We start from the raw sequence: 21,583 nt of genomic DNA, 5'->3' as shown, positions 1-21,583 counted from the left end.
GCTGGGGCTAGGAAAAGAATAGACAGGACACTTCCAGTTTGATCTCTGATGCTTTGCCTTTTATTTTATTTTATTTTTTAAATAATATTTATTACCTTTTCCAACAATTTAGACACTACAGAAAAGAAAAACCATACAATACAATACAATACAATACAATACAATACAATACAATACAATACAATACAATACAAAAAACACTACATTACACTAACAAAACACTAACATTAAACTAAAAAAACAAAACAAACACAATTTAAAACACATCAAATACTTTCAATAACTTATCTTTCATTTACTTGTTTCCGCGACCTCCTCACACCTCCCTTTTTGTATTCCACTTCTATTAATTTTTTCAGCAATTCCTTTCCATTTTCCTCTGTTTTCTGTCCTGTAATTTATCTTAACATATCCTTTTATTTTAAATTCAAACCTTCAAAGATGGCAATAGTTGTATCAAAATGGTACTGAAAATGGTGAATATTGTTTTCTTGATTCTGTTACTGCTTGCAAGGAACATATTGTCAGATGCATGGTTCAAGATCCATACCCTCCGCTTCATGAATATCATCAGTCAGGTGACCTCTTTATTGGTGAAATTGCTTCTCACAGCTTCATTGTCTCCAATTTCATCCCCTTCAAAACTGTACCCCCACAGGCATCCTATGAAGAGCTTATGTAAGGTGATTTGTTTCTCTCTCTTGTATTGCATCCTGGAAACTGTCATTGGTGCATCTGATTGGGTCTTCTTTTTTCAAAAAGCAAAACAGTTAAAAGAGTGTCAAAATTAAATGACTTCATAACTGGAATTTAAGCTCCTCCCACATCATGATTACGTTGTCCCATCTCATGTCTTTGTCTATGTCTCATATTCTGCTATCCTCCCTGTCTTCCTCCTCCTCCTCCTCCTCCTCAATGTTGTTTGGAAGGGGTAGGGAAGGTGTGTTTGCTATTGTATTATAAGTGAACATGTGAAATAACTCCTGATATTTCCAGTAATACAGAAAGTGGTTCTCATTCTAGTGTGTTGCCTAAGAATTATCAGCATATCTTGGCTTTGGCATTTGCAGTCAAGGAGATCAATGAAAACCCTCAGATGTTACTCAATGTCACCTTGGGCTTCTACATATATGACAGTTATTTCACTATAAAATGGACCTACCATGCAACTTTGCTACTTATACAAACACTGGAGAAGTTTGTTCCCAATTATAAATGTAATATTGCATATAACCTGATTGCGGTCATAGGGGGATTGGACCCCCTAACCTCCCTTCATGTGGCAACTGTTGTGGATACTTATAAGATCCCACAGGTAGGATGTATGTGTGTTGGTCTCTGTGTGTGCTGAATATAGAATTTTAACTGTTTTGAAAGAGATGGGGTAGGAAGAAGAAAGAGGCAGAGATGCATGCTTAGATGGGCATTCTTTTTGAGTGAGCATCAAATATTCCCTAAGAAATACAGCCACGTGGGTTATTCATAAATCAGAAACAAGACAATGTAAACCCTTCCTCAGAAGTACTTGTTCTCTCACTGTTCTTGTAATAATAATAAAAATACCTACACATTGTTTGAACAAACTAATACCTGGTGACAATGCACATGAAAATGTGACAAGAATAAACCATGTTCTAATGATTACTGATATGATATTTGTGAATTACTTTCAACACTTGGAAGCATGAAATGAATGCTATTATATTTTCTTCCCCTCCACATCTATCTTTAGCTTATTTATGGCCCTCCTGTAGTGATGAATGATAAAACACCAGGGCTTTCCTTCTACCAGATGGCCCCCGAGGAAGACTGGCAGTATGCAGGGATTCTCTCTTTGATCCTGCATTTCAGGTGGACATGGATTGGGATCCTTACCTCTAATGATGAATATGGAGATAGATTTCTACAAACTGTGGTTCCAGAGTTTACTCAAAGTGGTATCTGCTTTGCCTTCATAGAAAAAAGTCACACACACATATGATTTTCACTGAACTTAATGACATGTTCAATCAGGGAGCGAAGCTACATGATAACATTATTGACAGCAAAGCCAATGTAGTAGTGGTTTATGGAGAATCTCATACTATTATGTTTTTGAGATGGTTTCCATATCTATCAGGGCAAGAGCACATGACAAATAAACAGAAAGGCATAGTGTGGATAGTAACAGCCCAGATGGAGCTGACTTCCATTGCTTATCAAAGGACCTGGGATACAGACATCCTTCATGGTGTTCTGTCTTTCACAATTCATTCCAATAACCCACCAGGATTTGACAAATTTATTGACAGTAGAAAACCTCTTGAAACCAAAGGAGATGGTTTTATCAGACACTTCTGGCAACATGCATTCAGCTGTGTATTTCCAAATTCAGCGATGAGCAATGTGGATGGGGATATTTGTACAGGGGAAGAGAAGCTGAGTGATCTTCCTGGGCCATTTTTTGAAATGAGCATGACTGGCCATAGCTACAGCATCTACAATAGCATGTGTGTCGTGGCCCATGCGTTAAATGCAATGTCCTCATCTAGACACAAATATCGAACAATGCCTGTTGATGGAGGACTGAAGTTTCCAAATCTAAAGTTGTGGCAGGTAATGGATTTGGGGGGGGGGGACACACCCAAAGGTTACATTGCTTGCTCCATTTTTAATATTTCTTCCTTTCCACGTGAGCTAGAAATACACATGACTCTTTTAAAAAGACCAAAGCTCAGAACATTTACTTTTAATAATAAATTGATAAATAATAATTATTTTAAGAGTTCCAGTTCCACATCTCCAAAAACTAATTCCAGTTCACAATGGTCTTATACTCTGAAAGATCCAGAACACTGTTGTCTAATCACAGCCTTACCTAAACTTTTGTGTTGGCTTTTTCAATCTAGCTCCATCACTATCTCAGAGGTGTTTCCTTTAACAACAGCTCTGGTGATAAGGTTTCTTTAGACCAGAATGGGGAGTTAATCGCTGGATATGATATTATAAACTGGATTTTTTCTTCAAACCAATCCTTTCATAGAGTGAAAGTTGGGAAGATTGATCCACAAGTTTCACCAGACCAAGCATTCACCATCAATGAGAATGTCATAGAATGGCACCATTGGTTTAAACAGGTAGGGTCTTCAGATTACATGACATTGTGCTGTTCTGGGCAACATCAGATCCCTCCTCCCCCCATCTCCTTCCCAAGTCAGCATGTCTGGTACCTATTCATTTGTGCCCAAATTTACTAGGCTTCAGACAAGCGTTCTGTTTTTCATACTAGGTTGAAGTCTTAAAATGCGGGGAAATACTGTGGAGCATCTACAGCTGGGATGGGCAACCTTTTTGAAGATATGTTTCCATGTTTTCACATCACAGCACTGTGGTAATATTTGAAGGACAGAAACTAGGTAGAGGGTGACTACCACACACACCTCATTATAATGGATAATTGGGTGGAAATCCCCGAGACAATACTAACACAATTCTACAATTTCCAGCATTAGCATAGTGGCATAAATTAAATACATGCAACATAATTTCTTCCATGTCTTCATCCCATAGCACCATGATAGCATTTGAAAGTCCATGGTAGCATACAAAATATTGCAAATGGGTGGATGATCTTTCAGACCTAGTTATAGGCCTCCTTTCCCAGTCTAGTGGCAATTGGATGGATGCACATAGGTCATTGAATGCACCATTATGCTCCTATGAATGGTTGGGGATTAATTTTAGTATAATTGTTCTGTTCCTTTTTGTTGTTGTTGTTGTTTTATTGGTTCTGTATAGTTTGTGTTTTGTTTTTAAGGGGCGGGATCAGGGCTGCCTGGGAGTGGGGCCTCAGCCAACACGATGGCTGGGACAAGTTCCACAGGGGGGGAAGCACTGGGACATCCGATCTCGGTGATCATGGGCAGGAGGCGGAGTTACGCTAAGACCAGACCATGTCATTACCGAGGAGGCAGGTTTAGTCGTTGTTTGAAGACTATCCCTGCCTCCGGGTCTGACCTTGACCGGATGGATACTGGAATCAACAGGGGAAACCTACATGACCTGAAGGTGTTGCTGTGTAATGTCAAGTCGATGATGAATAAAACCACTGCCATCCACGACCTGATTGTGGATGCAGGATTTGACCTGGCATGTGTGACAGAGACCTGGTTGGAGGAAGCAGATGGGCCTGTCCTTGCCGCTGCTTGCCCACCAGGTTTCTCTTACGCACAGCAACCCAGGTCATGTGGGCGGGGAGGGGGGGTTTCAGTAATTTTTAGGAAGTCACTAGCTTGCACCAGGCGTCCTACTGGGAAGATCCAGTTTTCTGAGTGCATGTTCTGGAAGTTGGGCAATAGGGGCAGTATAGGATTCCTTTTGGTTTACCGACCTCCCTGCTGCACCAAGGATTCCCTGTCTGAGCTGTTTCAGGTTATGGCAGATTTTCTCCTGGAGACACCTAGTTTGGTTGTCCTAGGGGATTTTAACATCCATGCCGTACTCTTGCTGGTGCTGTAGCATACATAAAAAGGGGCTGCTCGGGACTTCGTGGAAAGCATGGCCTCCATGGGGCTGTCCCTGAATAAGTTTGGCCCAACTCATAGTCATGGACATGCCTTAGACCTGGTGTTCACCTCTAGTGATGTGGGTGATCTGACACTAAATAAAAGTGAAACAAAAGAAGTGCCATGGTCAGATCACTTCCTGGTGCAACTGGACTTCTCCGCAACCCTTCCTCTCTGCAGGGAGGTGGGACCAATTCGGATGGTCCGCCCCCACCACTTAATGGATCCAAATGGTTTCCAGAGAGTGGTAGGGGATGCTTTATCCCATGTTGATGGCCTTTCAGCTGATTCCCTGGTGGCCCGCTGGAATGCGGAGTTAACCAGGGCTATCGACTGTCCGGCTCCGAAGCGCCCTCTCCGATTGCATGGAGCCCGGACAGCCCCGTGGTTTTCTTCGGAGCTGAGGGCGATGAAACAATCACTGAGACGGCTAGAGCGTCAGTGGAAAAAAACTCACTCTGAATCTGACTGGACACAGGTTAGAGCTCAACGTTGAGCCTACCAAGTGGCGATAGCGACGGCGAAGAATTTCTTTTTTTTTTTTAATATAATATTTTATTAAGTTTTTACACAAATAAAAAACATGTAAAAAACAAACATGAGATAAGAATAAAGAAAAAAAAAGATACACAGATAAAAAAAGAAAAGAAAATTTTAACATATAAAAAAGAACTCACATTCCAGTTATAACATTCAAACCCTTATTTTCCTTCCTTCCACCCGCCTCCCGGTCTTGTATTCTATGTAATAATTACTTCAGCAAGATCATTCTTATTAATTTTCATCCTTCGTCCCTCCCTTTGTACTCTTATTTAACCTAATCACTAGAACCCCTTCTTTTCCTTTTCAATGTCCTCAACATTCAAAAATTTTACAGTGTTTTTGTAAATAAAGTTTAAACTTCTTCCAGTTTTCTTCCACCTGCTCTTCTCCTTGATCTCGAATTCTGCCGGTCATTTCAGCCAGTTCCATATAGTCTATTACTTGCATCTGCCATTCTTCCAAGGTGGGTAGATCTTGCGTCTTCCAATGCTTTGCAATGAGTACTCTTGCTGCTGCTGTAGCATACATAAAAAAAGTTCTGTCCTTCTTTGGCACCAATTGGCTGACCATACCCAGGAGAAAGGCCTCTGGTTTCTTCAAGAAGGTATACTTGAATACCTTTTTCAGTTCATTATATATCATTTCCCAGAAAGCCTTAATCCTTGGGCACGTCCACCAAAGGTGAAAGAATGTCCCTTCAGTTTCTTTGCATTTCCAACATTTATTATCGGGCAAGTGATAAATTTTTGCAAGTTTGACTGGGGTCATGTACCACCTATATATCATTTTCATAATATTCTTTCTTAAGGCATTACATGCCGTGAATTTCATACCGGTGGTCCACAACTGTTCCCAGTCAACAAACATAATGTTATGACCAATGTCTTGTGCCCATTTTATCATAGCAGATTTTACCGTTTCATCCTCAGTATTCCACTTCAACAGCAGGTTATACATTCTCGACAATATCTTAGCATTGGGTTCTAACAATTCTGTTTCCAACTTTGATTTTTCCACCTGGAAACCAATTTTCCTGTCCAAATGACGAAGAAGACTTTCTTCCCCGCCTCTATTGCATCTGCAGAAAATAGTAGCAGGAGACTCTTTCAGGTGGTTCGTAATTTAACGGAACCACCTTTACCACCGGGGCCTTGTAAAGACCCCAAGATCTCCTGCAACGATTTTGCAAAGTTTTTTGCAGATAAAATCACTCATATTCGGAAGGAGCTAGACACCACCGTGGGAGCAGGGCTGGGGCGGGAGAGTGCTAGAGCTCTGTCTGGTCAAGTTGCATGGAATCAATTTCAATCCGTTACCCCCGAGGATGTGGACAGGCTGCTTGGACGCGTGAAACCAACCACCTGTCTCCTTGATCCTTGCCCATCCTGGCTAATAAAAGCAAGCCAGGAAGGGCTGGGTGATGGGCTCTGCGGGGTGGTGAATGCTTCCCTCTGTGAGGGAACATTCCCAGATCCACTGAAAGAGGCGGTCATTAAACCGCTTCTTAAAAAACCATCTTTAGACCCAGCCAGTATGGCCAACTATCGCCCAGTCTCAAATCTTCCATTCTTGGGCAAGGTGATTGAGCGAGTGGTTGCTGAACAACTCCAGGCACGCCTGGAGGATGCGGACCATTTGGATCCCTTCCAATTGGGATTCAGGCCTCATGGGACTGAAACTGCCTTGGTCGCGCTGGTTGATGATCTCCGGCGAGCTAGGGACAAAGGTGAGAGTTGTTTCCTAGTTCTGCTGGATCTCTCAGCGGCCTTTGATACAATTGACCATAACATCCTTCTGGACTGTCTAGAGGGGCTGGGAGCTGGGGGCACTGTTATACAGTGGTTTTGCTCCTTCCTCCTGGGCCGTGTTCAGAAAGTGGTGGTGGGGGATGAGTGTTCAGACCCCTGGGCCCTCACTTGTGGGGTGCCTCAGGGTTCCGTCCTCTCCCCCATGCTTTTTAACATCTATATGAAGCCGCTGGGAGAGATCATCAGGGGGTTTGGACTGGGTGTCCATCAATATGCAGATGATACCCAGCTCTACCTCTCTTTCAAATCAGAACCAGTGAAGGCGGTGAAGGTCCTGTGTGAGTGCCTGGAGGCGGTTGGAGGATGGATGGCGGCTAATGGATTGAGGTTGAATCCTGACAAGACAGAAGTACTGTTTTTGGGGGACAGGGGGCGGGCTGGTGTGGAGGACTCCCTGGTCCTGAATAGGGTAACTGTGCCCCTGAAGGACCAGGTGCGCATCCTGGGAGTCATTTTGGACTCACAGCTGTCCATGGAGGCGCAGGTCAATTCTGTATCCAGGGCAGCTGTCTACCAACTCCACCTGGTACGCAGGCTGAGACCCTACCTGCCCGCGGACTGTCTCGCCAGAGTGGTGCATGCTCTAGTTATCTCCCACTTGGACTACTGCAATGCGCTCTACATGGGGCTACCTTTGAAGGTGACTCGGAAACTACAACTAATCCAGAATGTGGCAGCTAGACTGGTGACTGGGGGCAGCCGCCGAGACCACATAACACCGGTCTTGAAAGACCTACATTGGCTCCCAGTACGTTTCCGAGCACAATTCAAAGTGCTGGTGTTGACCTTTAAAGCCCTAAACAGCCTCGGCCCAGTATACCTGAAGGAGCGTCTCCACCCCCATCGTTCTGCCCGGACACTGAGGTCCAGCGCCGAGGGCCTTCTGGCGGTTCCCTCATTGCGAGAAGCAAAGCTACAGGGAACCAGGCAGAGGGCCTTCTCGGTAGTGGCGCCTGCCCTGTGGAATGCCCTCCCATCAGATGTCAAAGCGATAAATAACTACCTGACATTCAGAAGACATCTTAAGGCAGCCCTGTTCAGGGAAGTTTTTAATCTGTGATATTTTAGTGTATTTTTGGTTTCTATGGAAGCTGCCCAGAGTGGCTGGGGAAACCCAGCCAGATGGGCGGGGTACAAATAAATTATTATTATTATTATTATTATTATTATTATTATTATTATTATTATTGTTATTTTCAACCTTAACATGGTGGTGTTTGATTAAGGTATTCAACAATGGTTCAAGATTCATTTTCAGTTACAATATATATGTTCATATAGATGTATATAGGTGGATATATATACATATAGATAGATATATAGATTTACATCTATATCTATGTGGATCTAAATTGATTTTTCTCAAGATTAACATTCTGCTCTTTCATTTCTGGATTAGGTTAAGCCTCTTTCTGTATGTAGTGAGACTTGCCATCCTGGTTCTAGCAAGAAAATGAAAGAGGGGGAGCCATTTTGCTGCTATGATTGCACCCCATGTTCAGAAGGGAAGTTTTCAGAGCAGGAGGATAAGAAATATGCTGTGCAGAGATATCGTGTAATTTGGCCAGAATGAAGAGGACACGTCAAAGTGCAGCATCACAAAACAAAAACAAATGAGAATCCCCTTAGAAGCATTCATGCAAACACTTGAGCATAGTTTTGTTGTGCTGCCTATCCTGTTACTTAACAGCTCGTGAAAATTATTCTTAGCATGTTGTTGGATAGCCACAGACTTTTGTGCTGGGATAGTCGCTTGTGGAAGATTCTTCCTTATGTGACTCCTTTCCTCCATCAATGTTACATAACATGAGCGGAAGTGCCATATCAATTGCATACCACTTATTCCACTTCAAAACAAAAGGAGAAAAGCCTCAGGAATGAACAAAGGAAATGATAAATATGTAAATAAATATGTTGTTCGAAAGAACATAATACCTTCATGAGGATGCTAGTCAATGAATGGTAACCTACTCCACCATCTCGTAACTGGACACATTTCAAAGGATTGACCTTAAAAGGATTCCCTAATAAGAATTGGTTTTTTAAAAAAACCTTATAAGATAAAGAGTTACAACATGTTTGGCTTGTATGTAAACTTGTGGTTACCTAATTTCTTTTTCAGACATGAATGACTGTTCTACATGTACAGACAAAACCTATCCAAGCAATAGACAGGATTTCTGTATCCTTAGGTCATTACCTTTTTGTCTTACACAGAACCTTTGGGGATAAGTTTTACCTTTTTGGTCCTTTCTTTTTCTTTGATCACAGCTGTGGTGCTAGGAATGTTTATGAAGCACAACGACACTCCCATTGTCAAGGCCAACAATCGCAATCTCACCTACACTCTCCTTTGCTCTCTCCTGCTCTGCTTCCTCTGTGCATTACTATTCATTGGCCAGCCTGGGGAGATGACATGTCTCCTCCGACAAACTGCTTTTGACATCATCTTTTCAGGGGCTGTTTCTTGTGTGCTGGCTAAAACCATCACAGTGCTTCTGGCTTTTATGGCCACTAAACCTGGATCTAGGATGAGGAAGTGGGTGGGGAAAAGACTTGCATCCTTCTTTGTTCTTTTCTGCACCCTTCTTCAAGCAGGCATTTGTGCTGTGTGGATAGTAACCTCTCCCCCATTTCCAGATGTTGACATGTGGTCAATAATGGAGGAAATTGTCCTGGAATGTAATGAGGGTTCAGAGACTATGCTTTATTGTGTTTTGGGCTATATGGGCTTCCTGGCAATTATCAGTTTCATTGTGGCTTTCCTTGTCAGGAAGTTACCTGACAGTTTCAATGAAGCCAAATTCATCACTTTCAGCATGTTGGTCTTTTGCAGTGTTTGGCTATCCTTTGTTCCAGCCTACCTGAGCTCCAAAGGTAAATACCTAGTTGCTGTGGAGATCTTTTCTATCTTGGCCTCCAGTGCTGGACTTTTGAGTTGCATCTTTGCCCCAAAATTTTACATTATTGTGTTGAGGCCTGAGCTGAACAACAGGGAACAGCTAATAAGAAAGAAAGCATGAAGATATATTTAACCCTATTCAGGCATTAGAACAAGTACCGTAGCTCCCCCCCCCCCACCTATTTTCATTGCCCTCGTTTCATGCAGGGTAAGCGTATGAATTAGAGAGCCTCCTATATCCATTGAGGTTCCTAATACAGTGGTACCTTGGGTTAAGAACTTAATTCGTTCTGGAGGTCTGTTCTGAACCTGAAACTGTTCTTAACCTGAGGTACCACTTTAGCTAATGGGGCCTCTCGCTGCTGCCGTGTCGCTGACACACGATTTCTGTTCTTATCCTGAAGCAAAGTTCTTAACCCGATGTACTATTTCTGGGTTAGCAGAGTCTATAACCTGAAGCGTCCGTAACCTGAAGCGTCTGTAACCCGAGGTACCACTGTATGTTTATGATGATATGTTGCTTGTCAGTTTCACTGCCTCCATATTTCCCTATAGAGCTGTAGTTTAACTGCACAGGGAGTCCAAATGGAGAGGTCCAGAGCACTGTCTGTTCCATCTGTACAGTATCAGTTTCAGTTATTGAAACCTGAGTACAAGATGTTTGCAGTTGTACATACATTAAACATTCAGAATAATTCCTTAAAATCATTAATAGTTCTCCTCACCATAACCATGCAAATAGTACGTCACTAAACAGGCCCCTGTGCCATGTGGTTGTCTGTACAGTTATACCTTGGATCCTGAACGCCTTGGTACTTGGACGTTTTGGCTCCTGAACACCGCAAACCCAGAAGTGAGTGTTCCAGTTTGCAGACGTTCTTTGGAACCCAAATGCCCAGCAGGGCTTCCGCAGCTTCCTGCAGTTAATCAGAAGCCGCACTTCATTTTCTGAACATTTTGGAAGTCAAACGGACTTCCGAAATGGATTCCATTTGACTTCCAAGATACGACTGTATAGTTCTTTGTCCTAGGGTTTCTCAAAGTTTACAGTTCCAGTAGATTAACTGGCCAAAATTGCAGGTTCCTTCTTCCTGGAGCTGTTCAAATTCTCTTTGGCTTTCCCTCACATTCTTGCCCCGAAGAAATCTCCCTAGCTGCCTGCAGAGCATCATGAAGAAAAAATGTTGGAAAATTTTATTTCTTACTAACAATGTGGGGTACCTCTCCAATTTTCTCCCCTTTGCTACCCTAGGGCAAATCTACTTCATCTCCTGCCCCACACCACAAATCAATATCCTGCCACCAGGCTTTGTCTGGAGGCACCTAATTTAGAAACTCCTGGCACAGCTCACTCAGATTGGTGGCTAGAAATCCCTCCATGCTTACTCCAATCATCTCTGAAGAGCTTCAATGGGCTAATGACTTTCCCAGGGACTGGGACTTTTGCCATCCAAACCCATGCGTGCTCTGGGCTGCTTTCCCTAGCATTGGGAAGCATCCCCCACCCCACAGAGCCATCTGGAAGTACCCAAAGGGCAACATCACTGGCACTTTTTACTTCACCAAAATCAGCAAGAGACTCCCGCTCTCCTGGCACATGCAGGCACATCTCTTGGAGGTTTGCCTATGTGTTTCCCCCCACTGAGGCAAAACCGCAGCATCAACTTGAACTGCTCAAGGAGTGCTGCTGGCACTCTCATCCAATAAAACTGAATATTGGAAAATCCATGCCAGTCAAAAGGAAGTACATTTTTGTGGCCCTGAAGTTTGAGCTGTTATGGAGGCTCCTTTGTTCAGATGTGTCAAACTTCTTCTTTTTCCAACTCCATTTGTGAAAAACAATATTAAGTTGATGATTACCTACTCCTGTAATCCTGTAATTTTGAAAAGGACTGTAATTAATTCAACTACTTGACAATGCTTCTTCCCAAGGAGTTTCAGTGGACAGAAGCAAAAGTAATAGCACAGTGTATGAAGGATAATATAAATATTCAATTTAATAGTTAGTTGTAGGAGCAGGAACTTTGGGAGGAAAACAAGGAACCACCTGTTTGAGTCTAAACACAATCTCTGTTTAGAGAGGACATTTGTACTGAGGATGGTGACATTAGTAGTCTCGATATTGGTACTACTTCCTCACATGGCATGCAAGCCTCACATTAACTGCATGGTAAGAGCTCCACACAATCCAATTCACAAGTATCATCAGTTGGGAGGCAACATAATTGGTGGCATCACTTCTCAGACCTTCATAATCTCCAACTCACTAACCTTCACTGAAGCACCTCCACCTGTGTTGTTTGAAGAGCTCGCGTAAGACCTTGATGTTACTATTGTTGGTTGTTACAGTTTCTGTTTCCATTAAGGATGTGAATTACAGTCTTTCTCCAAGTTTGTCAAACAATTTTCATGTGAACTTAAATACTAATTTAATTATATTCAGAATGGAGACAGATCAAGTTCATCTGATTTTGACAGTACTAGTGATGGCTTCCTTCACTTAAAAATTTTAGAAACTACTATCAATGAAGCCAGAGATATTAATGGTCAGTGATAAGCTATCTTAATTTGTATTTCTTACCACTTGCTCTGATTGATGTCATTTTTTTATAGAATTTCAAAATGTCTTTGTAAGAGAGCTGGGGTGTTTATATATTTGTATATAATAAGGAAGGAGATGTCAAGGGAGATGCAACAGTTTTACAAAACATGGAAGTTTCTCAAATACAGAATACAACTCTAATTCTAGTGCAGTTATCACCACACTCTGAACATGTACTTAAAATATGGATTTTACCTTCAACTGTTGGAGGTACTTCACCAAGAACTTATAAAGTGTTCTGTATTCTGACGCATTCTTAAGAAAAGATCCAGTAATGTCATAGAATAAGATATATATCAAGAATGGGAGTAGGTGTTCACATGCATCGAATACAGCCTTCTGAAAATGTCAAATCGTATGGTTCATGATAACACATGGAACTTTATATTGGTAACTTATCAATAAACTATATCGAGTGCATTGTTGTAAAGGAGAATACAGTTGTCTAATATTTGTGCAGCCTACTTAGGGCTAAGAATTGCCTAAAGAAAGTTTGTACATAAATACTGTAAGGAAGTATAGGGAGTACAACATAGTCCACATTTTACAATGTGTAGGATATCCTAATATGCTGTATTTTTTATTTTATTTTTAGGGTAGTGCCTAAGAATTACCAGCACATCCTGGCTTTGGCATTTGCTGTAAAGGAGATAAATGAAAACTCTCAGATTTTACCCAATACTTCCTTGGGCTTCCACATTTACGACAGTTACTTCAATGCAAAGAATACCTATCATGCCACAATGCAGCTTATGTCTTCAAAAGAAAAAATAGTTCCCAACTACATATGTGATGTCCAAAATAAATTAATAGCAATTGTTGGGGGGCTGGACCCTCTAATTTCTCATTATATTGCAACTGTATTGGATATCTACAAGATTCCACAGGTAGATTGTGTAGATGTCTCTATCTTTATGTGGAATGTGGGAATTCATCCATTTAAATGCTTTTTTTTCACCACACAGGCAAGATTGTGGGTTTGGAAACTGAAGTGGGTGAAGGCATGTAGGAAATATTTCCTTCTTTAGGAATGTCAAATGGAAGCTGAGATACAGTTCATTATAAATGAGAGTGTTGGAAATATAACAGCACCTACAGAAGAAAGTAAATTGTCAAGTGATGGTGGGTAGGTGGAAGAAAGGAAAATCAGCAATAATTACAGCCACAGCATATGACAGGCAGACCAATCCCCTGACTTGTTGTAAGTAAGATGGCAGCCAGATGTAGATTTTCTGAGAAAAGACAGAGATTGATAAAGCATTGCCCCATTTGCCATACTGAACCAGCCTCAATTAAAACAATTCCTGTGCTTGTAATAAAAACTTATATACCTACAGTTTGAAGAAAGGTGTTCTGTGGGCCAAAGTTGGGCTTCTAGTTAGTTAGTTAGTTAGTTATTCATTCTTATTTCCTTTTTTTAGCTTATATATGGCCCTGCTCCAGTGATGAATGATAAAACCACAGGCCTTTCCTTCTACCAAATGTCTCCTAAAGATGCTCTTCAGCATGCAGGCATTCTGACTTTGCTTCTCCATTTCAATTGGACATGGATTGGGATCCTTACATCCAATGATGAATATGGAGAAAGATTTGTGCAGACAGTGTTTCCAGTATTCTCCAGCAAGGGTATTTGTTTTGCCTTCATAGAAAGAAGCAACAAATTTACCATTGTCACAGAAATGTATGATAAGCTACATGAGGGAGCCAAAATAAATGATAGAATCACTGACAGCAAAGCCAATGTAGTGGTTGCTAATGGAGAATCCTATCTCATTGTGTATTTGAGGTGGCTACCATATGCCTCAGAAAGAGAATGTACAATAAATAAAGTGTGGATATTAACAGCTCAGATAGAGCTCACTTCAATGGTGTTTCAAAGAACCTGGGATACAGATATAGTCCATGGTGTTCTGTCCTTCTCTGTTCACTCCAGTGATCTGCCAGGATTCAAGACATTTATTGAAAGCAAAAGCCCTTCATTCACAACAGGAGATGGCTTTATCAGGGATTTCTGGCAGCAGGCCTTTGGTTGTGTATTCCTAAGTGTAGATGGGGATAAGGTGGATGGAGACATTTGCACAGGAAAAGAGAAGTTGGAAAGCCTTCCTGGGACATTTTTTGAAATGAGCTTGACTGGCCACAGCTACAGCATCTACAATGCTGTTTATGCCGTGGCACATGCTTTACACTCCATGTCTTCATCTCGACTGAATCATCCATCAGTGGTTGAAGGAAGGTGGAGGAACCTTCAGAATCAGCAGGTGTTGCAGGTAATGGAATGAAATTCCTCCTGTTGGATGGCAACATATCTCTCAGAATATATAACAATATGCTCCAATCAGATCCTTCTTGTGGGCTTCCCATTGACATCTGGTTGGGCATTGTAAGAACCATACGCTGCACTTGATAGGCTATGGACTGATCTAGTAGGTATCTATTCTGTTTGGTAAAAGGTCTCCACAAACTCTTCCCATCCTCTCATTGGCATGTTCTTTCTCATGTTACTGTGAGCAGGCTCTGAGACTATAGAATTGTAGAGTTGGAAGGGACTACTAGGGTAATCTAGTCCAATCCTGTAATCTACTATAAGAACTGTATGCTGGACCAGGGAGGATTTTTGACTTATCTAGCAGGTCTTTTTTATTATTCTGTCTAATGAAAGGTCTCCCCAAACTAGGGTTGCCATATTTCAAAAGCTGAAAATCTGGACACAAAAATTGTTCTGCTTTTTTTGGCAAAGTTATTGAGCATTGGCAAAGTTGTTGAACATTTTAGCCACTTTCAGAATATTCCACCTGGACACAATTCTGAACCTAAGGCAGACCTACCCCAAACTCTGCTCATTCTCTGCTTTCCATCTTCTTTCTCTATATTAGTGTTAATATGTTCTGAGATTATAGAATTGTAGAGTTGGAAGGGGCCACTACGGTAATCTATTTGCCCAAAGTGGGGCTAGAACTCCCAGCCCTGAGACTAGGAGTCTCATGCTCAACCGACTGAGCTGCTTCCCTCTTTTTCCACTGGTGAACTTAAAATATACACATTATAGTTTTGCTGCTATACATTTACTAATTCATGCTACCTCTGATTCATGCTGCCTCTTGGCTCCCAGAAAGTGCCACAACTACATTGTGAGTCTGTTAAGAAGTGTGTGTATTTGCTGGTAAGAGGCTTTCAGATTCAGTAATGTTGTGTTAGAAGAGACATGTTTCATTTAGAAGAAAATGTTGTCCAGCAGAAGTAAGATAGAACCTTTGAAACTCCCCAACAGCCAGAATCCAGTTTACTAAGGGCAGCCCTACTATGTTTTTTGACCAGTAATGTTGAATAAGTTTAGGAAGTGCTAAATTAATTGTATATGGTGAAAAAGGCGATGGATTTAGAAAATACATTTGATACCTAATTTAAAGTGCACTCTTTAACCTTTAAAACACTAAATGACTTTTAATCAAGAGTGACTGGCCCAAAATGCAAAGTGAGGCAACTGCCTTAGGTGGCAGGATCCATTCGGGCAGCAGAGCCTGATGTTGTTATTTCTTTCCCCTTTGCTCCTAATGCATATCTTCTCTCACCCATTCTTTCCTGGAGCCATTTCGGGGTCCTGCGATTCAGAATAGGATGTAAATGGGTTGCTTCCACCCGGGGAAGATGTTTGCATGACATACTGTGAAAGATTCCACAGAAATGTAGCCTATCCTAAGCTCCTTTTCTTTTTCAACTTAGCTCCATCACTTTCTGAAAATTGTCTCCTTTAACAACAGTGCTGGAGACAAGATCTCCTTTGACCAGAATGGGGAGTTAGTGACTGGATTTGATATTATTAACTGGATTATTTCCTCAAACCAATCCTTTCATAGAGTGAAAGTTGGGAGAATGGATCCCCAGGGTTCTCCAGACCAAGTGTTCACCATCAACAAGGATGCCATCACATGGCACAATTGGTTTAATCAGGTAGGATTCAGTTGGGAACTGCTTGGGAAACTATTCAGTTTCATCGAATGAACAATTTTCAGCCCATGACAAATACCGAGTTTTGATTAGAAATGATAAAACTTATGTAGAAATTAAGACTCAAAAAACTTCTCCACTGTTTGCTTTGCTGTTGAATATATTAAATGTAGTGAAAAGAATAAGCATATGTTTGTGCTAGTTGGATTACACACACAATGCCACAACAGGCAACAAGATGTCTATGAGAAGACTGAAAGCAGGACTTGAGAGCAGCAGTGTTCTGTCCATTTGCAATTTGTAGTGATTGGTATAATAATAATAATAATAATAATAATAATAATAATAATAATATTAATAATAATAATAATAATAATAATAAATTTATTTATACCCCACCCATCTGGCTGGGTTTCCCCAGCCATTCTGGGCGGCTCTCAACAGAATATTGAAAACATGATAAAAGATCGAGCATTAAAAACTTCCCTTAACAGAGCTGCTTTCAGATTTTTTCTAAAAGTCATATAGGTTTTTTTATTTCCTTGTCATCAGATGATAGGGCATTCCACAAGGTGGGCACCACTACTGAGAAGGCCCTCTGCCTGGTTCAGACAATTGTTGCTTCCAACTGTTGTGCTAAAAATTAGCTAGTGGCCCTTGGCAGACTTATTCTCCATGAATTTGTCTAATCCTCTTTTCTAAGCTAAAAATCCCCAAATATTGTAAACTTTCCCCATAGGTTTCCTTTCCTTTCAATTTGTTTCTAAATGTTTTTTTAAAAAATATTTTAATAGTGTATTAAGATAAAGCGCTTGTTAAGGATGATGATGACAATGATGTAGTTGCTCCAGCACTTTGATGACTTTGCTTCTTCTTCTCTGAACCGTTTTCAGTTCATCAATATTCTTTTTGAGGTGCAGCATCTAGAACTCTTCTGAACATTCCGACTGTGGTCTCACATTAAATTTGTGTCTGAACATGAAAGAGACATTCGGATCAACGTGTGAAAAAGCCAAATTCTAAATTAGGGAACATTAGGAAGGGGGGTGGAAAAAAAAAACTTGGCAATATATTGTTGACAGAATTATGACCTATGGTGTGACCACACTTGGAATACCTCGCACAGCCCTGGATATGTCACATCTCAGAAGGATGCCAGATAAAGTTATGGATGAGTGGTCCCAGTTTGGTTTCAGTTATACATGAATATCATGTTAAGAACTTGAGACTTCTTTTCAAGATAATCATTCTACTCTTTCAATTACAAATTAGGTCCAGCCTCTTTCTGTATGTTCTGAAAGTTGCTATCCCGGTTCCAGCAAGAAAGTGAAGGAGGGAAAACCGTTTTGCTGCTATGATTGCATCCCATGTTCAGAAGGAAAGTTTTCAGACCAAAAGGGTAAGAAATAGAGTGAACAAAGCTGGGAAAAGTTTGGTCATGATCAAGGAAACACATCAAAATTGTAGCACCACAATGCAGAAGCAAAAGTGAATGTGATAGATGCAGAAGACTTAGACCACATTGTATATATGCTAACCTCAATGTGTTTCAAACACAAGTTGTTCATCAGGGGATTATATTAAAAGGTGTAGAAATTCATATGAGCTGTATCCAGTTGGTATTCATCTGCATACATACATTTAATTCTTGTGGTGTCCAAAAACAAGTAAACAACCAAGGTAACCAACTACAGACCCATAGCAAGGTCAAGCACGAAGCAAAGAACTAAAGGGAAGGGTGGGTGGGTGATCCGTTGACACCCGGCAGCAAAATGAGGGGAAAGTGCTGCCGTGGCTGCATTTTAGCAGCTAAACCCCACCCCCAAGCCTCCCCTTGATTGGTTGGCTGCCTGGGGACACGGCGTGGCAGCAGGGACAGCCAAGCAGGGACCGGTACGCGCAAAACACAGGAAACGGCTCCTGCTCACAACTCCTTCCCTCTGGAAGGAGAAGAGGCTTTCTTCTGCCTAACAAAGAAAGCCATGATTTCACTGAGGGAAAAAATCCCAACCAGGTGCCAATGGGACAGCTTTTTCGCATGAGCCCACCACAAAGGGAGGTACTGGGTAAAACCTTGTCCAGTATTTTGCTGCAATCTATGGGCCACAGCCCAGTCAGACAAAGGTGTCCCATGCTTATTGGGCCCGTAACGGGGCTTATAAATATGAATTGGCTGTAATCTTAGCTCACTACTTTGCAGATTCACAGAGCTCTAAAATACATGAGATAATGACATTCCCAGGAAGGTGAATGGGAATTCACATAACCATCTCCTCACCTTCCATATTTTGAGAAGACTGAAACCAAAGGAATATCCTAGTATGAATGGATTGTTTTAGATGTAAAAGAGAAAACACTGCAGTATGCTTGTGAAATGTCTGGAATCAATTTGAAATGAGGCCCATGCCTTTTCTTTTTCAGACATGAATGCCTGTTCTACATGCACTGCAAAAACCTATCCAAGCAAAACCAGGGATTTCTGTATTCCCAAATTAATTTCCTTTTTATCGTATAAAGAACCACTGGGCATCAGTTTAGCCTTTTTTGCTCTTTTCTTTTGTCTGATGACAGTCTTGGTGCTAGGAATATTTCTGAAGCACCACAACACTCCCATTGTCAAGGCCAACAACCGGAACCTTGCCTACACTCTCCTTATCTCAATCCTGCTCTGCTTCCTTTCTGCATTGCTATTCATTGGACATCCTAAGCAGGTGTTGTGTCTCCTCCGACAAACCACTTTTGGCATGATCTTCTCTGTGGCTGTTTCTTGTGTGTTGGCAAAAACCATTACTGTGGTTCTTGCTTTTATGGCCACCAAACCAGGTTCCAGGATGAGGAAGTGGGTGGGGGAAACACTTGCCAATGCCATTGTTCTTTCCTGCTCCCTTGTTCAAGCAGGCATTTGTACCATATGGTTGGTCACCTCTCCCCCATTCCCAGATGTCGACATGCACTCAGTTGCTGAAGAAATTATATTAGAATGCAATGAGGGGTCCATGACTATGTTTTACTGTATTTGGGGTTATATCAGTTTTCTGGCCATAATCAGCTTTGTTGTGGCGTTCTTTGCCAGGAAATTGCCCAATAGTTTCAATGAAGCCAAATTCATTACTTTCAGCATGTTGGTATTTTGCAGTGTTTGGCTCTCCTTTATTCCATCCTACCTGAGTTCAAAGGGGAAATATATGGTAGCTGTGGAAATCTTTTCTATCTTAGCCTCCAGTGCTGGGCTCCTAGGTTGCCTCTTTCTTCCTAAATGTTATATCATTGTGCTGAGGCCTGCACTGAACAACAGGGAACAACTAATAAGAAGGAAGGTCTGAATAATCTCAATGTCTTTGTGTTTTGCTATTATCTGCAACCCAGGGTATTGTGTGTATGAATTATCATTCAGAGTATTACTGTATTGCTAGAGAAAGGATCCTCTGAGTTAACATATGCCTTTATGTTTCATACATCCCTGGTGGGGAGGATGGGTTCAATAATGGAATTTAAAACATAACCCCCCTTCCTCCGAAAAAATCCCCCATAATCTATCCTATTCAAAGATTCAAGCAAAAGCGCATTTTGGCAGTGAGGGACATATTGATTTTAGGGAGGTATGCAGTGCTTAATCAAATATCTTTCAGTGCATATGTTGGCAAGTGCTCCTTCAGCTCTCAAACGTACTCCCTGGTTTTTATAAAGAATATCAAGCTAGACCAGGTTTCCCAGACATCCAGCTGTTTTTGGACTACAATTCCCATCATCCCTGACCAATGTTATGTTCTGTGCAATGTCAGCCCCCACCCCGATCTCCTTCTCAAGTCAGCATGTCTGATACCTATTTATTTGTTCCAAATATTTACTAGGCTTCATAAAGCATTCTGTTTTTCATACTAGGTTCAAGTCTTAAAATGCGGGATAATACCGTTGAGCATCTACAGCTGGGATGGGCAACCTTTTTGAAGATATGGTTCCATGTTTTCACAATGAACCACTGTGGTAATATTTGAAAGACTGAAACTAGGTAGAGGGTGACTACCACACACACCTCATTATAATGGATAATTGCGTGGAAATCCTCTAGACAATACACACTAACACACTTCTACAATTTCCAGCATTAGCATAGTGGCATAAATTAAATACATGCAACATAATATCCATGTCTTCATCCCATAGCACCCTGAAAGCATTTGAAGGTCCATGGTAGCATACAAAATATTGCAAATAGGTGGAGGATCTTTCAAACCTAGTTATAGGCCTCCTTTCCCAGTCTAGTGAAAATTGGATGGATGCACATAGGTCATTGAATGCACCATTATGCTCCTGTGATGTTCAACATTAATGCAGTGGTATATGATTAAGTTATTCAACAATGCTTCAAGATGCATTTTCAGTTACAATATATATGTACATATAGATGTATATAGGTGGATATATATATATATATATATATATATATATATATATATATATATACATCTATCTATATGGATTTAAATTGATTTTTCTCAAGATTAACATTCTGCTATTTCATCTCTGGATTAGGTTAAGCCTCTTTCTGTATGTAGTGAGAGGGGGAGCCATTTTGCTGCTATGACTGCACCCCATGTCCAGAAGGGAGGTTTTCAGAGCAGGAGGGAAAGAAATATGTGTGTAAAGTTATTGTGCAATTGGATCAGAATGTAGAGGACACATCAAAGTTCAGCATCACAAAGTGAAAACAAATGAGAATGAGGAGGATGCAGCAGACTAATTTATTCCTCCAAATCGCATATATATAAATCCCAACAAAATTCAAACACCAGACCTTCCTTAGGATACCGTAAAAAAAATGTGTATTAAAATATTTCAATAAATGTTGTTGTGAAAATTGTTTTGCATGACCAGGCGCTGACTGCCCCAGCTCCCATGGACCACCAGTAAGGAAAAAAGACTTGTGATAACGTTTTATGGAATTAAAATTTGGCCACAACTTTATTAAACTTTTAAATGTAGGAAGACCTTGGCTTAGGCATTGGGCGTGTATCCGTCCCAGCCCCACAGCCGGGGGGGGGGGACTGGAGCTCATCAGGGTAAATGGGATATGGGGGTGCCCTGCAGGCAGCCCACCCACTATCCCCACACGCAGGGTAGTTCAATGACAACCTTTCAGTGTATGGCCAGTGACACCCATATTAAAACCCCTGTAAGAGGGGACCCTGGAATTGCCGCTGTAGGAGGGGCGGTGAGTCACCACTTCACCCCCCCC

The 21,583-nt window shown here is 41.3% G+C and overlaps 2 protein-coding genes across 4 annotated transcripts; both read left to right on the top strand.

Moving 5' to 3' along the window:
- Nucleotides 1-418: 418 nt before the first annotated feature.
- LOC307201827 (vomeronasal type-2 receptor 116-like) lies at nucleotides 419-8,492 on the top strand. 2 transcript variants are annotated; one of them, XR_013832765.1, is made up of 3 exons: nucleotides 419-1,851; nucleotides 2,889-3,116; nucleotides 8,295-8,492. XR_013832765.1 is itself a non-coding variant. In XM_079951294.1 (3 exons), the coding sequence occupies exons 1-3, from the start codon at nucleotides 1,978-1,980 to the stop codon at nucleotides 8,466-8,468; spliced, it is 1,020 nt and encodes a 339-aa protein (XP_079807420.1). In that variant the 5' UTR covers nucleotides 419-1,977; the 3' UTR covers nucleotides 8,469-8,492. The 2 variants fall into 2 exon arrangements, 1 of the variants encoding a protein (XP_079807420.1); XM_079951294.1 differs by having other exon boundaries at nucleotides 419-2,595.
- Nucleotides 8,493-11,405: 2,913 nt separating this feature from the next.
- Nucleotides 11,406-19,707, top strand: LOC307201819 (vomeronasal type-2 receptor 26-like). 2 transcript variants are annotated; one of them, XM_079951273.1, is made up of 5 exons: nucleotides 11,406-13,286; nucleotides 13,821-14,669; nucleotides 16,123-16,350; nucleotides 17,620-17,746; nucleotides 18,769-19,707. In XM_079951273.1, exons 1-5 carry the CDS (start codon nucleotides 13,143-13,145, stop codon nucleotides 19,668-19,670), a joined length of 2,250 nt encoding a protein of 749 aa, XP_079807399.1. In that variant the 5' UTR covers nucleotides 11,406-13,142; the 3' UTR covers nucleotides 19,671-19,707. The 2 variants fall into 2 exon arrangements, with proteins under 2 accessions (XP_079807399.1, XP_079807400.1); XM_079951274.1 differs by lacking the exon at nucleotides 16,123-16,350.
- Nucleotides 19,708-21,583: the final 1,876 nt, after the last annotated feature.

This window comes from Podarcis cretensis, assembly GCF_951804945.1.
Source record: "Podarcis cretensis genome assembly, chromosome: 13".
In the NCBI taxonomy this organism is placed as follows: Eukaryota; Metazoa; Chordata; class Lepidosauria; order Squamata; family Lacertidae; genus Podarcis; species Podarcis cretensis.
The sequence above is the reverse complement of the archived record's forward strand: the minus strand, read 5'-3'. Positions and strand labels throughout refer to the sequence as shown.

Bases quoted from the DNA above. Each gene is read 5' to 3' on its own strand.
- LOC307201827 (XM_079951294.1), top strand. From the start codon at position 1,978: ATGATTTTCACTGAACTTAATGACATGTTCAATCAGGGAGCGAAGCTA. The intron at 2,596-2,888 runs GTAATGGATTTG...TTTTCAATCTAG, and splicing joins CAAATCTAAAGTTGTGGCAG to CTCCATCACTATCTCAGAGG. The intron at 3,117-8,294 runs GTAGGGTCTTCA...TTTCTGGATTAG, and splicing joins GGCACCATTGGTTTAAACAG to GTTAAGCCTCTTTCTGTATG.
- LOC307201819 (XM_079951273.1), top strand. From the start codon at position 13,143: ATGCAGCTTATGTCTTCAAAAGAAAAAATAGTTCCCAACTACATATGT. The intron at 13,287-13,820 runs GTAGATTGTGTA...TCCTTTTTTTAG, and splicing joins ATATCTACAAGATTCCACAG to CTTATATATGGCCCTGCTCC. The intron at 16,351-17,619 runs GTAGGATTCAGT...ATTACAAATTAG, and splicing joins GGCACAATTGGTTTAATCAG to GTCCAGCCTCTTTCTGTATG.